The 16,833-nt window shown below is 43.8% G+C and overlaps 1 protein-coding gene across 1 annotated transcript in view; it reads right to left on the bottom strand.

The window, feature by feature from the left end:
- LOC137534035 (sperm flagellar protein 1-like) overlaps positions 1-16,833 on the bottom strand; it is a 173,380-nt gene that overhangs the window by 121,529 nt on the left and 35,018 nt on the right. The window contains exon 5 of the mRNA XM_068255360.1: positions 2,675-2,756. Coding sequence (XP_068111461.1) covers positions 2,675-2,756 — 82 coding nt within the window. The remainder of the gene's footprint in view (positions 1-2,674; positions 2,757-16,833) is intronic.

The raw sequence follows: 16,833 nt of genomic DNA, 5'->3' as shown, positions 1-16,833 counted from the left end.
TCTTAACCACATAAGTACCAGCGGTCTCTGCCCCCTTAAGGACCAGAGACCGGTGGTACAATACAGACGGAATCCCGACGAATCGCCGCGCATACCCGCCGCAACCACCGTCACCGCCGCACTCTGGTCATGTGAGCCGGTCAGGAGCAGCTTTCATTGGCTCCTGACCGTGTCTATCAATGCAAGCCTATGGGAGCGGCTTACATTGCTAGACACGGCCAGGAGCCAATAAAATCGGCTCCTGACTGGCTCACATGGCTTTGCCGTCATAGAGACAGGCAGAGCCAGTGAGCTGCGTCGAGAGTACGCCAGGTTTTAGCAGCAAGATCGGCGTGGAGCGACGGAAACGGCGGATGCGCGCAGTGGCGGCTGATTGAAATCTACAATGTGCCAGCCAGGTATCACACACCCCCTAGTGGCCGGACTGCACAATGCCCTCCAATCGGTTTCAGCACACAGACCATGCAATCTGTGGTCGCAATCGGTGCACAAAAACCGCTGGAATTTTGGCAGCAGACAGACTAGAAGAGAGCTTGTGAGTTACAGTAACACAAATTACACACTATTTCAGGGTGTAACTGCCACCACTCCTACAGAAGGGTAGGAGACCTAACTGCACTGATGCTAATACCTGCAAATAAAACGGTTAAACACCCTCTATTTTATCTAGCTATCAACAGTAGTAGCGACTCTTCGGAACCCTGGATTTGTTTTGTGTTGCTAAATAATAGGTGTAGCTGAACAAATAAATGACTTTAGAGTCGTTTATTATAAATGCAATATAAATAATTACTATATACAGAAAATCATTAAAATCAACAATTATAGAGACATTAGTAGCGCAGTATGAAAATAAAAATATGGAAAGAAATAAACGGATACTTAAGTCAGGTGAAAATACGTCCTTCTGGGAAAACATGTGAAGTTCTTTTGTTTCCAGAGCAAAGTTTAGACAAAGATGGCCACTGCTCAGTCCTCAGAGCAACAGCATGCTTTTGTGACGATGGAATTAGAGGACTCAGGAAGGAGTCCACGGCAAGTTCTTTTGGGTGACCCACATTTTTAGGTGGGGTCTCAGGTTCAGCCCAGGGGCTGGACAGGGGCAGTTACCCTCCTGGGTAGTACATTTCCCATCCACCAAATATGACATATTTCATAACTCAGCTTACGCTTCCCGCACACACATCACAAATACAGATTCATATTCCTCAGAATATGACAGTTCATATGACCTCAAACTTGATTACCATATTATGTGTAGTTCCTGAGAGGTTTAATACTTTGTCGTGGCTTATCCCTGGCCCCCCAGCACTGGTATCAAAATGTCCGTCAAGACACCCCGAATCAAATGATATAACTTTCATACCTCTCATATAAACGGTAATCCTTAAACGGGCTAAAGATAATATACTACATTTATGTTTAATGCTGGCTACATGGCTCCGTTGTGTCTAAAGCCCTGCTGTGTGGGAAGCTCACTTTGCTGGGCTCACCAAATGGTATCCCTTTCAAATGGAAAGTTCACACTTAACCGTGATCTGCCTGTGAAAAGAAACCCTTTGTTCCTTGCTAATAAAACAAACCTTGGGACAGTCAGAGACGAAAGGGGCTTCATGAAAAGAGTTCCACTAGCAGGTATGAAGAGAACAGAGACCCCCTAAGCTGACTGTAAGGACCTACAGACCTAAGATTTTGATCTGGCACGTCAACGACAATCGGTGCAGGAAACCAATTGTGATTGCATTCTCTTTTCTCACGGCTCTTCCATGACACCAGGTGACCACCAAAATAGGGCGTAGATTTCAATCACCGTGGTTATAAAGTAGTTAAAGATCCGACTCGCCGTGAGGTTATTGCAGCGCGACGCTAAGCGACGTTCGTTGGTCGTGCAACTGTACCCACATCGCGGCACTGTGGAAAAGACTGCTTGGCAGTTGAAAAATTGCCAGTTGTTAGGAAAATCGCTAGTAAAATCGCGACGTGGGTACATAGCTTAAAGTCTCCCTGAGTTACCAATAGTTGTATATTACAGTATTCTTATTCTATCCCTAACCTGGTCATGATTTCCATGGTCCAGGTCAAGTAACATAACTAGGTGATGCCCCTGCTAAAAGAACCACTTCTTTTCTCCGGCCTGGAGAACCTTGTTACAAATGTAATTTATGGCACAGGGGTATGTAATTTGTGGGCACTAAATTAAATGAACAATAATAATATTAATACTTATAGGTGCATACACACATGCAATTTTGATTGGCCAATCATGGACTGGTAGTAGTGGCTGGATGGTGTCCTGGTTAAGGGCTCTGCCTCTGACACAGGAGACCTGGGTTCAAATCTTGGCTCTTCCTGTTCAGTAAGCCAGTAATTCAGTAAGGAGCTTCTTGGGCAAGACTCCCTAACCCTGCTACTGCCTACTGAGTGCGCTCTAGTGGCTGCCTCGCAAGCGCTTTGAGTCCGACAGGAGAAAAGCGCTATACAAAAAAAAAGGTATTATTATTATTATGGACTAATTTTACCAACTACATGCAGTATGAGTGCCAACAGTTTACCATTTCTACTACATGGAAGTGGTAAAATGGGCCAGTCATTAGCTAATCAAAATTGGATGTGTGTACCAGGCTTAACATTGAATGAGGCAGGCTGGGAAGTAGATATAAACCTTTTATCTTACCTTTTTGCCTGATGATTCGGAGTCTTGTCTGTATGAGGAAGTGCCCTCCCATTTGATGTAGGTGATGTATTGGCTATTGAACCTGGAAGAAGTCATATTATTAAACAAAACATACTTTGATTCATTTAAAGGAAAACCTACAAAACAGTTTCCGAAAAGCTCCTACAATCACTATAACAACAGAATCTAAAAGTGATGCCTGCTGATTGGAGACATGTCGCTTAGCAACTTAGAAAAACCCATTGATGTGCATATCAGTGACTTTACACTGTAACATTTTAAATATGCAAAGCTTGAGCTGTAGTCGGGTCAACATGGACAGAATATTCCAGAAATTTGAGAAAAGGGTATACAATCTAATAATTCCTTGTCTAATGGATCCTCTAGAGGCTTCCCTCCTCCTCCACCAAGCAATTCGAGAGCAGAGCCCACAAAAGAGTGGCCACCCTATGCCTGCGCTATAGCACGGCACCCGCTCGGGCTTTGGTGGAAATAGCTAAGCTCAATCGGCTCCGTGTTACTGCCCAGGTGCAAATGGCTTGTGCATGAGCAGAAGCACGGACCCGATCAAGTGTTTATACTGCCTTCTGATGTATTTATATATGTTAATTAGATCTCCTCTAAAGGCACGTATCCATTAAGCGATTGTTCTGATGATTTTTCCGATGACCGGTGATTTTTTTGAGAGACAAGCGATCGTTTTTTGTGTTCCTGTGATGTGGGTACAGGCATGTGATTACACAATGATGTTTGGTGACGCGTGGTGATAACGACTATCATGGCGGATTAGATCATTAAGATCCCGGTGACTCTGTGCAAAGTACCACGATCGCTTTAGGTAGGAATTAGATAACTCTGTGATGAGTGGCGCATCTAGAGGGGTGGAGGCATGGCTCCTGCCATGGGTGCCACCGCACCTTGGGTGCCATGCCTGCCCCCTTGCTCCCCACCACTGCCACGCCGCCAGTTGTGCCCCCCCCCCCCCCCCCGGCTCTCCGGTACAGTCAGATCTTAGATCAGCAGTGACAGGAGAGTCAGAGAGGGTGCACACACTACCCATCCAGAATTTCAATTGTGGAAGTGACGTCATTGATCACTTCCTGCATTTAGAGTGCAACGGGCAGGAAGTATGCACCCTCTCTGACTCTCCTGTCGCCGCTGTGTTATTGTACCTACAGTATTTTGGATATGCGTGAGTACAAACTGTGTATGTTCTCTCCTTACTTATGTGATCAATAAAATGTATCGTTTTAGAAAAAAAATAGCAGCATGGCATAACATAATCCATCCTACAGCATGGCTGGGTATTCCGATGTCTCTGCACCAGCACAGTACCACTGTTTCCTGGCTAGCATGTGCTGTCGGGTCAAATGAGACACTGGCATGCCTACAGGGAACTATGAAGATCATGAGATGACAGAGAGGAGAGAGGAATTTGTCATTCGGACAGTTAACACCATTGGCATGCTCCACGTGTAGTTCTGCATAAGGGCCTGGACACACTAACGCACTTGTGTCCACTCTTCAGTATTTGTAACATTGTGAGAGAGCAATCACAAGGTGTAAGACAGGAAGATGAAGCAATGTCAGTCAGACAGATGACAGCTCTGTATCTGAGTGGGGTTTCCATGGTGGGTGTCATCAGCTGCAGGCCTCATGGAGAACTGCAGCTGGTCACTCTAGAATTTTGAGGAGCCTGCAGCTTTTCCCTGCACAGGCACACAAGGCAGTTATCCAATTGGCCAGTCCAAGGAAATGAAGCTAGATCTACCCATAGATTATCAATGGAGTTTTAGGTCGCATTCACAGTGGGACGTTATTGTCCTGCATTATAAAGTAATTATAACGCACTGTAATGTAAAGCCTATGCGACATTCACAGTGTTGTAAATGTTGCGTTATGGTAACTCACTGCTTGCAGTGCGTTACCTCTAAGCGCAGACGTTAACAGATACAGAGAGGCATACTTTCCATTGACTGTATGCTCCACTGTATCTACTGTATGCCATGGTAATGCATTGTTAATGTGCGTTACCACCTTTTTGTTTGTGTTGCGTTGTAATGCTGTGTTGTGACTTTAATGTCGCATTACAATGCAACGTCCCACTGTGACTATGCTCTAAGAGGGCCATTCAAGTAACTCATGGTGGATTTCAAGGTATCTTTATTATCATTGGGGTTATTTCACACATTGTTTATACAGGACGTTAGTACTGGTCCTGCTGCTTTCCCTATCACGTGATTCTACTCATCACATGATCGCTGTTGGAGGTCTGTTCTCTCTTCAGTGCTTTAAAGTATAAGGAGAGAACCGACTACCAGCAACATTTAAAATACACCTGGAGTGAGATGCATATGGTGGTTGCCATATATATTTGCTTTTAAAGGACCACTGTTGCAAAAATCTTAAAATGTAAAATATATGCAAACATATACAGGTAAGAAGTACTGTATGTTTCTTCCAGAGTAAAATGAGCCATAGATTAGTTTCCTCTATGATGCTGTCAGTTACAGTAAGCAGTAAAAATCTGACAGAACCGACAGATTTCAGATAAGTCCATCCCCTCATGGGGGATTCTCAGGGTTTTCTTTATTTTAAAAAGCACTTAGTGAATGGCAGTTGTCCACCCAACTGCCAAAAAAGTGTGCAGCGAGCAGGAAGCTTGGTCAGCATCTTTTTGTAAATCTTTTTCAAGGAGTGTCTTTATAAAGAATAAAGGCCATGCTGAGAATCTCCTATGGAGTGATGGACTAGCCCAGTGTTTCTCAAACCTGTTCTCGTGACTCCCCAAAGGTGCATGTCTTGCAGGCAACCTCGCCTATGCACAGGTGGGGTAATTAGTGCCTCAGCTTGGTCAATTCCATGTAGCTGAGGCACTAATTACCTTACCTGTGCATATGGGAGGTTGCCTGCAAAACATGCACCGTTGGGGAGTCACAAGGACAGGTTTGAGAAACACTGGACTAGCCCAAAAACCTGTCGGTAATGTCAGATTTCTACTACCTGCTGTAGGTGACAGCAACATAGGAGAAAAGTAATTTATGGCTCATTTTACTCTGGAAGAAACATGCTTCCTATTTGTATGTGTGCATGTATTTTAAATGTTACGATTTTCACGATAGTGGTCCATTAAAGAATACCAGTTGCCTGGCTGTCCTGCTGATCTTTCAAACTTCAGTCAGAAACACCTGATCTGCAGGCTTGTTCAGGATCTATGGCTAAAGGTATAAGAGGCAGAAGATCTGCAGGACAGCTAGGAAATCTGCATTGTTTAAAAAGAAATACATATGTCAGTCTCCATATCCCTTTCACTTCAGATGTGCTTTAAAGGACCACTCCAGCGAAAAAAGTAAGCAGTTAAAATCTGACAGAACCGACAGGTTTGGACTAATCCATCTCCTCATGGGGGATTCTCAGGATTTTCTTTTCATGAACAGCAGTTAAACTGCCAAAATAGTAAGATACCAGCCAGCCTCCAAACTCACTTGCACACTATATTGTCGGTTGGACTTTGCAACTGCCATTCAGGAAATACCTAAGAATCCCCCATGAGGAGATGGACTAGTCCAAAACCTGTCAGTTCTGTCACTTTTTTTAAAAAATGATCTTTATTTTCAATTTTTTCCAAAGTACAAAAACACATTTATCCTTCGAATAAGGGAAAGGACTACAATAGTACACATATTATATAAGGAAGTTGTACTAGTACAACTACCAGTACCTTTTAAGACATCTCCTTTTTCTTTTCAGATTTTTCTATATCTTCAGAACTTATACTACACAAAAAGTTCCAACACAGATGAATCCCTTCCATAAATAAATAAAAGTCCTTATTTCCCTCCACTAAAAAATTCACAAAAGAGAGGAACCGTTCCCCTTACACGCATAAACCCATTCGCTCCTTACCATCCATCGTTCTATCATACTCCCATTCGCCCTATGGTCAATCTAGTCTCTTATTATATGCCACTCACTTGTCCTTTACTGATTTACTGTGTCAGGGAGCCCCAGTTGTTCTATCTCCCTTCTCTCCCTCTCATATTCCCTTGAGATTTTAAATTCTTGCCAGTGCCTCCATCTCTCCTCATGTCTTTCCTTGTTTCCATGCACATAGCTAGTTAAATCTTCCATTTTCCAAACTCCCTCTATTTCCCCAAACCATTCCTAAACCGAGGGGCCTTGGACCGACTTACAATGCTTTGCTCTAAGAATTCTAGCTGCATTAACCAGAAATCTCATCAAAGATTTCTCATATTTCCTTATAGGCCAGTCATTGCATTGTAGCGGAAAAAAGGCGGGTTCCTGGAGGGTCTATCCCAGTAATTAACTGTATATATCCCCTAACCACTGTCCAAAACTTCTGCATTTCCTTAGACCCCCCAAAAATATGCAATAGGTCTCCCCTCTCCTTCCAACACATCCAACACAGTTCAGAGGCACCTATGTACATCCTATTCAGCCTATCAGGTGTGTAATACCATCTGGCAAAAATCTTATACCCTTCCTCCTGCCCCTTAGTAGATAAGGACGATCTACTTGCCGTTTTAAATACATTCTTCCATTGGTCTTCTGAGGATGTTCTTCCTAAATCTCTCCCCCATTTAACATGGATTGGTGCAGCAGGGTCTTCTATTTCATTTAATAATGCATATATTCTTGAAAGTGTTCCCGTATACTGGTCCCATACAAAGCTCTTCAAATGAAGTAAGCTTCCTACTCAAGGCCTCCTTAGTACCACAACTCTTCAGAAAGAACTTAAATTGAACGTAGCTCAATTTATCTATCTCCTCCCTCCCCCCTTCCATCCCCAACTCCTGCATAGGAACCCATCCACCACCAAATTTCAGGCTCACAATTCTTTTTCTCCCCTCCAATTAGGATAGCTTAGTGGGCTCATGCCCAGAGGAAAGTTTACAGTTCCTAATATTGGTAAAAGGGGTGTTGGCCAGGGGGACATTTCTGCTTTTTTCTTATTTTTATCAAATATCCCCATTGTGTATTTTATTATTTCTGCTCCAGTACATAATATATTATTTTTGTTCTTTTCTGCAATCCAGGGCAGTTTTCTTAAGGAGTACCCGCTATATCTTCCTCTAGGGCTACCCCTCTCTTTTCCTCCCCATGCCTGTGCCAATCTACTATTTGGCCAAAATGAACGCTTCATAACAGCATTTAAAGTTAGGGATCGCCAGACCTCCCTTTTCCCTTTCTGACTATTGCAATCTATGGCTTATTCTCGTCTTCTGGTTCTTCCCTATGAATCTATTTATGGAGCTTGAAGGTTTTCTAAAGAAGAGAGATGGTACTGGTGTAGGTAAAACCTGGAACATATACAGCAGCCGAGGAAGAATGTTCATTTTGATTATGGCAACTCTGCCGAACCATGAAAAGTTTGATTGGTCCCACGACCATAAAACCTGTTTCTCCTAATCCAGAATAGGAATATAATTATGTGTTACCAATTCTTTCAGACTGAACATGATTCTGAGCCCCAGGTACCTCAGCGCCCCACTTGGCGATTTAAATGGGAAGTTTTCCTATAACAAACCCCTTTGGTCATTGTCCATGCCTCACTTTTATCGAAATTGATCTTTAAGTTTGACATCCTGTTAAAGGCCTGGAATTCCTTCATCAAGTTTGGGAGAGAGACATGTGGCTCCACCAAATAGAATAACATATTGTTGGCATACGCCGCCACCTTGTGTTCAGATCCCTTCACCACAAAGCCCTGTATGTTGGAGTCCCGCCTCACTCTGCACAAAAAGGGCTCCAGCGACAAAGCAAATATTAATGGGGATAGGCGACAACCCTGCCGGGTCCCATTCTTTATAAAAAAGGTTTCCGACAATACTTCATTTACCCTCACCCTTTAGTTCTGTCACATTTTAACTGCTTACTTTTTTTGCTGGAGTGGTCCTTTAACCCCTTACCGACGCCTAATGCCGAGTGGCACCAAAAGTGGTAGGCAGAGATTAGCGGGGATCGCGCGTGGGCCCCGATGCACGCACATCCCCACTTGAATCTCCCAGAGGCGATCACCAAATCGCCATCTATTTAAATTGTACAGTGCTGCAACAGCCGTGTCACTCGGCTGCAGCTGGGCAAACGGAAGTCTCCTTCTGGGGCGGATGGAGGAAAGCTGATGGTAAACCCAAACTCCTAGGGAGAAAAAGAGAGGAATAAGAAGCTTATTGGATGGGCAGAATAGAAGCGAGAGCGATTGTCTCTCGCTCCTCATAGCAGCTTATCTCGGCGGGTCGTGCGCTGTATAGTGCGCTCTGATGTGTCAAAACATATGAAAATAGGATAATCCACTGCCACACACTAAAAAAGGACTCCCCTCTCACATAATGAGCTGCCCCATTACCCGTCGCCGTCAGTTTGTCAGAGGATGCCTTCTATAAGGAAAATTTAAAAAAAAAAGATACACTGAGCAGCAAAAAAGATAAGCTGTGTTCGTACAGACTGTTGATGGAATTTTAAATTTATGCTACTGCCAGAAATTGGTTAAGTTTGATAGTATTCCTTTAAGCTCACTCTACAGTATTTAGCAATGTCAACGTGCAGGACTAGAAATGGTTTCAGCATAGGACTGCCAAACATTAGAAACTTGATAGCACAGTCTGAGACAATATAAATGCGTTCTACATATTTCCTTGCTGCTGATTTAGCAAAGATAAGCCATTCAGAGCCCTGTTGAGGGAATCTGTGGTGCAGTGAACAGTGCATGTAAGGTGAAGATGGGACATTCCAAATGGTTGAATGTTTCTAATGGAATGGCATTTTAATCAGAATTGATTTCCTCAGCTGATTTACCTTGTTGAAGATGAAGCAGACATACATCTAATAAAGGTGCTGATTACAAGACATGGCTGTAAAAAGTTTGAATTGCTATAATTTTTTTTTGTTTTATAGCTGAATGGAGAAAATTTACATCAGACTGTAATGGCTGCTGTTTGGAATTCAGTCTTATAAATTCAGCCCATAAAACGAAAATAAAAATATGAGACACCAGGAATGTTCTATTTACTATTAGTGCGACACATATACTGTAATTAGTTATATCATAAGTATATTTTCACTTCAGGTTTGCTTTAACTGCCAAAATGTATGCAATTGTGTTTAGTCTGAATTCTTATTTATACCCCTACAGTAAATGCTATACTATACAGCAGTAGAATGCTGCCATTTCTGTGTGGTACAGAAGATGCAATGTTTATTGCTTTGGAAGGATAATGCATTATAAACTGTATGAAGTATCATATTTCCATCTGGAGTCTTATGCCCATTAGGAATGGGAGAGGAATTTCAGGTATGAGAATAGTTGCTGGGTCGGTAAGGAATAGCTTCTGCTGGTTCTACACATTCTTTCAGATAGTCATGGAGATTTACAAATAGTAATCCAGGAAATACAATACTTGGAGGCTAAACAATGAAATGTTACAAGTGGATAGAATCACACTGAACTATGCAGGTCAAAGCACATGCCACTTTGATGTCATCACATGGAACTTAAGCCTTGTACAGTGCAACTGCATACTAAGCTTGATGCTCACTGCTGGTAAGTTATTTTGAGAAAAATGTTTACAGGCCATAGTTTCAGATAGTTAGCCATATGCCCATTAGGAATCCTCATGCCTATAAGAAAATCCTGAGAACCGTTTGTCCTGCTGATAAATCTGTAAAGCTTTTATTTATTGTGAGCATGTTCTGCTTTGGCACATGATTGTGACAAGCAAATCAGAACCTTACAAATTTACCACCTGATCAAACTGTTCCCGCTGCCACAGGTCAAAGCGCTTGTCTTTGTGCAGCACGTAGATAGCTTAGTGTGCCTATTATTATAGGAATAGGAGCTCCAAGCTATCTACTTGCCGTACAAAGACACTAACTTTGACCTGAGGAAGCGGGCTCTAACCTGCGAAACACATCTGTAGTGTTCCCAATAAACTTTGTTTACTTCAGTTATTTTGCTGGTAGTGATTTCTTTAGGCAGGGAACACGCTTGTCTTTCAGTTTTCTGCGCGCGTTTTTCTGCATACTTTTTCTGCACACCAAGTGTGTTTCTATGCAGCTGATGTAATTGATAGAAAAAACTGACAAAATGTGCAGAGTCATGATGCAGAATGTCAGTTTTTTTCTGCGCGCGAACAACATCTTAAGTGTGGACTAGCTCATTGATTAACATGAGTTCTCAGTTGTTCTGTGCAGAAAACGTGCACGAAAACAGTCAAGTGTGTTCCCTGCCTCAAGGTAAGCCGCCTGTTATTTTAAAATGTTCTTAGATGTTTATCAAAGCTGGGTTTGCTTCCTCTCATCCCTTCATTTGTCTACCTTTTCAGGGGACAGCATTTATAGAAACTAGTCCTTAGTACTATTCGAACACTTTCTTATTTTCTGTAGAGTGACCACCTGGTTCCTAGGATCATCCATGTTCCGAGTGGAGCGGAGCTGTTTTCTCCACAAGCGTATAACCATGGTTGCCGTTGTTGCAACCTGGACTTATCCATATTGTTTTGAACCTCAAATTGGTCCATAATTCTGCAATACTCCTGTATATAGGGCTCCTGGTGCCCTTTCTGTCATTTGTTTAATTTCCAGAAGGCAAATCTTGACCTCTGTTACCTCCACAAGCTGATCACGTTACTCCAAGAGGCTTCATACTTACAAAGGTGGGTTGCATGAGGGGCAACCAACCACATGAAGCAGGTGGAGAACACAAGCCCGTCTCCACTCAGGTGCCTCCAGGGATGCAGGATGCCGGGTGGTCGCACTCTTGGAAAAAGAAGAACTAGTACTACTAGTGGCTGTCAGCCACTAAAGACTGTTACTTCCTTCCCTATCTCCAGGAATGGGGAGGTGGAGCTAGCACAACAGGAGTGAAGAGTTGCCCAGAATCGGATAAAAATAGAGATACATTGCATACATGGGTAAGAGAAGAAGGAGCACTGTTTACAGGGAGAAACGGATACAGGCACTACTATCCTATATAATAAAATCCCTGTCGCTGCATCCGCTTGTGTCCCTGCGTCCATGTCAGGATGGAGGCTACTATAGCAGGAGTTAACAAAGGGCATACAATAGGTGGCAACATAAAAACACCATCATTTGAGGCATATTTTATATACAGGCCTAAAGCCATGCTTGCTCTCCATACCTTGACTGTAGCCCTTCAGTCATTCCCTCTTCACAGCATAAACAAGAATTTCTTGCCTCATGCAAGATCCTGATTAGATCAGAGCCAAATAACCAACCCAGGATGTTTATGTACCACCTATGGACATATTTGCACTTGATTTCGCATGTCATGCAAAATGGACCATAAAGCAGAAAGTGTATGTTTTTTTCCCATTCAGCTAAACAACAAAAAAGTGGACTTAAGGTGGCCACTAACGGTCCAATTTCTAGTGAAAAATCGTTCGAGCGATCAGAAATTCTCATCGGATTGGTTGTAAATAATCTCCATTGGTGGACACAATCAATTATGAACGAGTGAAAAAAATGTCGCCCGAATGAATTTTCGTCGAACCAAAATTTGGATTTTCTTGTTGGTTGTGATAGATAGGAAGTAAAGATTGGTTCATTGATGGTGTAGTGAACGATTTATTACAATATTTCACTTCCGATCAGAATTTCTGATCGATCGAACAATTTTTTTGCTAGAAATTGGACCGTTAGTGACTACCTTAAGGCTACTTTCCCACCAAGACATTGCGTTTTAGGGGACGTTATCGTCGCATAACGTGCCCCTAACACAACGCATGGTGGTGTTGAAGTTGGACGTCAGATTGAGCTGTGTTATGCAGCTCTCAAAGCAGCTGCTCCAGGATAGTGATGGTAAGTCCGGATCTTTTTAAGGATTCAGATCATTTGAATCGGATCATTGAAAAGATCCGGATCTTTGAACTGAATAATTTGAATCATTTTACTAGGGAAGCAGACTGGGTGAAATGATTAGCAGGACAGGACTTTCCCTGCACTGTACATTCTGTATGTTCCTGTTTCTTCCAGACAGACATCCACTGTGAACCGAATCTTTCATTGTGATGATCCGGATGATTCGACTCACAAAAAGATCCGGATCAAATGAACGATTCGTTCGTGATCCAGACAACACTACAGTTCCACCACCAGTCTCCACAGTGCAGTGAATATTAATTAGCCATGTGGCTGGCACCGAGGAGGAGGGGAGACCTCCTCCTCAAGCATTACTGAGCATGTGCAAACAGTCTAACGTGGCTTAGCCCAGTATAACGTACAGCATGCAGCACTTTGTTTAAACGTGCTGCGTTACAATGTAACGCAACGTGGGCACTGTGAACAGCACATTGATTTTACAGTGCTGTGAGTTAAGATGCGTTACTGGCTGCTGTAACGTGGGACTTTAATGTCCCACTGTGAAACCAGCCTTAATCTCCAAAACAATTATTTATTGTAGCTACCTCTCTGCAATACTGTCTAATGAATAGGTTTACTTATTTTTGTATCCCTATTTCAAAACCTCTGCTTGACATTTTGCGTTATGTATGGCCTAGAAATCCAGCTATGGAAATATACTGTACAACAGAGCCTCAGTAAGGGATAGTTAGACATATAATTTGTTTGATATCTGTTGTAAAACACAATGGAAAATGTGTCAGCACTGCAGCATAAGCATGTAAACTTAATGGCGTCTGGCAATTCTGAAGTCTCTTTTTTTACTTATGTGAAGTATAATTCTAGCAATAAGTTTACTTATAACTGGATTGAAGAACAAACCACCAGTACTTCAGCGTGATATTGCCCAGAAAGTTCACATTTCTAGATGCAGAAATAATATTATATCAAAGTCAGTTATTTCCTTCAAGAAATCAACAAGTGCCATAAGTTTAGCTACATTATTCATAAGGTTAATTACAAATAATCACTTTGTTTGGTTCACTTCCCAAAACACTTAAGCACCATTGACCTCCCTTATATTATCCTTGCATTGCTGACACACACAGACTGAAGTCCCTGCTGGAAATAATAAGCCTCACATGCACAGTAACTACAAGTGCAGCTGCATAATAAGGAGGCTGCAGGCAACAGAGAATCTATGTTACCCAGGCAGCATTTAGCAGGGCTAAAAACAGAACAGACATAATTTACTTTACAAAACAGATTCTGGGTTCCATATAATCCCTCGTAGCCGTATTCAGCACACTCCCTACACATGCTTCTGGGTGGGATTTTGATCACATGATTCTGTACTCAATACCTACCTTTTCATTAGTAAACAACAGGCTGAGAGGTGCCTCTCATCCTGTTGTTTACTATTTTTCTACCCCTCCTGGGAGGCATGGGCTTTTTGCCCCAACCTTGTTTAGAGAAGAGCGACCGTCCACAGATCCTCCTACTACCTAATGGCCCATACTCACGAGGGACTTTTGTCGCCTCAACACGCGGCGCGCGCGTGTTGCGGCGACAGGTCGCCCGTGAGTATGGGCCGTCGCACGCGCGCGCGCCCCCGAACTGTCGCCCGTCGCTATGTCGCCATGCGATTGAAACTTTCAATCGCATGGCGACAGTCGCCGCTGCCCCCCCCCGCCGCAACTGTCGCTAGTCCGCGTGAGTACGCGGACTAGCGACAGCAACCTCCATTGAGGTTCACAGACCTTCCGGTGAGCTTCCGGCGGGGGGAGGAGGAACGTCAGCGACAGCTTCCGCCTTGCCGCTGGTCCCTCTTCCGCATGTGTACGCGGAGGGACCTGGCGAGAAGCTGTCGCCGGCCTGTCGCCCACACGCTCACGTGTGCTGGCGACAGGCGAGTTTTGCAGCCCGTGAGTACGGGCCTTAAGTGTGGGCAGGTGTCCCCACACGCGCAGAAGGTGATTGCTATTGGCAACCTGGGTTTGTGAGTACCTTGGTTTATTTTACCCATCATCCACCCAAGTGTCAAGCATACTACACTATATTAGGCTCCTGCCCCTCTCTTGTGTGTTTTTTTCTTCAAGGTTATCTTGATCCACCCTCTACCTACCTTTTCATGCTGCTGACAGTTTGAGTGAGGTTATAGTAGACTTGAAGTGGTCATGCCTACCAACTTTTTGAGATGAGAAAGAGGGACACTTAAGCCACACGCCTGCCAAACCCCTAATTAGGCCCACGGCACACCCCTAGTCACACATACCAGAAATATTTCATTAGAAAATGATATTGTTTTACAATTCAAACCAGACTGGTCCTTTTCTATCTTTCTTCATTTTCCTTCATATTAATATTTCAAATAAATAAATATATCAATTTAGAAGATGGGAAAAAAAGTTTAGAGTCAATTAAACATATTTTTCAGTAGAGAAATACATATATTTACATACATCTGTACATCATTCCTGAAAGAGGGACAAATGAGAAAGAAATAGGGACAGAAGGATTGAGTTCCCAAAGAGGGAACCCAATTTTGCAACAGCTGGTCAATAATGCTCTTCCACTATATAGTTTAACGAATAAAAATAGGAACTGTCCTGTAACAATTGTGGAATTCTCTCCGTGGTCAGCGCACAAGACGTGCGCTGACACTGCGGAAATCCTCCACAAGCGTATAATCTGCCGGAACCCAGCAAAAGGTGCAATGCACCTGTAGAGGGAAATTTCTGTCGACAGGGGGAGCTGTGGAGTGCAGAGGAACAGCTCCTCTGCCCTGCCACACACGCCAGACAGGAATTGCACGAAGGGAAGAAACGCAGGGCAAGAAAGCCCTGAAGGAGAGAGAGCAAAGCAACAGAGAGTATGTGTGTGCACCAATCTAGTCGCCAACCCGCGACAGTGCACACACAACCATAAAGAATAGGAGAGAAGGCAATCGCCAGAGATGACGATCGCTAACAGCGACACAAGACTGAATAAGCACAGATGAGGAATGTATGTATGTCCACCAATCTAGCGGCCACCCTGCGACGGCGGACATACAACAAAGGAAACCAAGTTAGAACGCAATCGCAAGAGAAGCGATTGCGAAAGAGAATGAGCACAGGGACAGATTGTATGTGTGTGCGCCAACCCGCGAAGGTGCATACACAACAACAAATATGAAGTAGGAACGCAATCGCGAGAGAGGCGATTGCCAGGGTGACACAAGGCTACAGCAAGGCAGAGCACGAGAGTAGCAAAGGCACAGCAAATAATACAATGAGAAGATAAGGAAAATAACAAACGCTAGCTAAACGCGAACACCGCACTCATTCGCAACAGTGTACGCGTTTATGCGCGGTCCCCGCATGATAAGCACAACAGAGACAAGCATGCCTAACTAACCACCGACAGACAAACATGAAACAGAGGACGTGAGCGCTTGCTTAACGGTTACCTCACCGAGCCTCCAGCAAGCGTTCGTAGCAGACAAGACAGACACACGAAAACATGAATACGTAAGAGATACGATCCACTGCTCTTTCCGTCAGAGCGAGTGCGATCCAAGTAAGGCAACAACAGAACAGAGGGGCCTACCAGTAACAACCGCTGCTCTGGTTAGCACCCCACAGACAGACAGAACAGGCAATACAAATAATGCAATCCTAACTGCACTAGGGAAACGGCCTAGTGCAGTTCCAGGAATTACTCTAGGCTAATCTTCAAACAAAGAGCAAAGCTGACACTCCAGACGAGTGTTACACAGGAACTAACTCTTATGACCAGCCACTTACTGTGGGAAACATAGCTCTTTATAGAGCAAGCCCACAAGGGATGTGGCTAGGCAATCTGCATGACAAACGTATGCAAATTCCTCAGCAGCAAGCTGCACAACTGACAACAGACCTGCAGAGTGCAGACCTGAACAGTGGTCAAAAGGCTGCCTGCCTGCGCAGGCAGCCACGCGGATCCTCACAGTACCCCCCCCCCCCCCTTCTAGGGTTGGATTCCAGACTACCCTCTAACCTGATATTTGCAAAAGACTCTAACTGAAGACTCATGAAGGTCAGGACAGCCCGACAAGGCCCAATTCCAGAGTCAGTCCAGCCGAAACCGACCTCATCGGAAGCAAACGCCACCGAAACATGCCCATCAGTACTACCAGTCTCAGTATAACACCCATCAGGACTGTGAACGCCAGAGAAGAAGCCATCGACACCCTCCAGACAATACCCACCACCTTCCAAGGAGCGTCCGAAAATACCAAACCTGCCACAATACCTGTTCGA

Source organism: Hyperolius riggenbachi, chromosome 10 (assembly GCF_040937935.1).
Source record: "Hyperolius riggenbachi isolate aHypRig1 chromosome 10, aHypRig1.pri, whole genome shotgun sequence".
NCBI classification, from domain to species: Eukaryota; Metazoa; Chordata; class Amphibia; order Anura; family Hyperoliidae; genus Hyperolius; species Hyperolius riggenbachi.
Note: the sequence above shows the minus strand (reverse complement) of the source record. Positions and strands in the feature narration are given on the sequence as shown.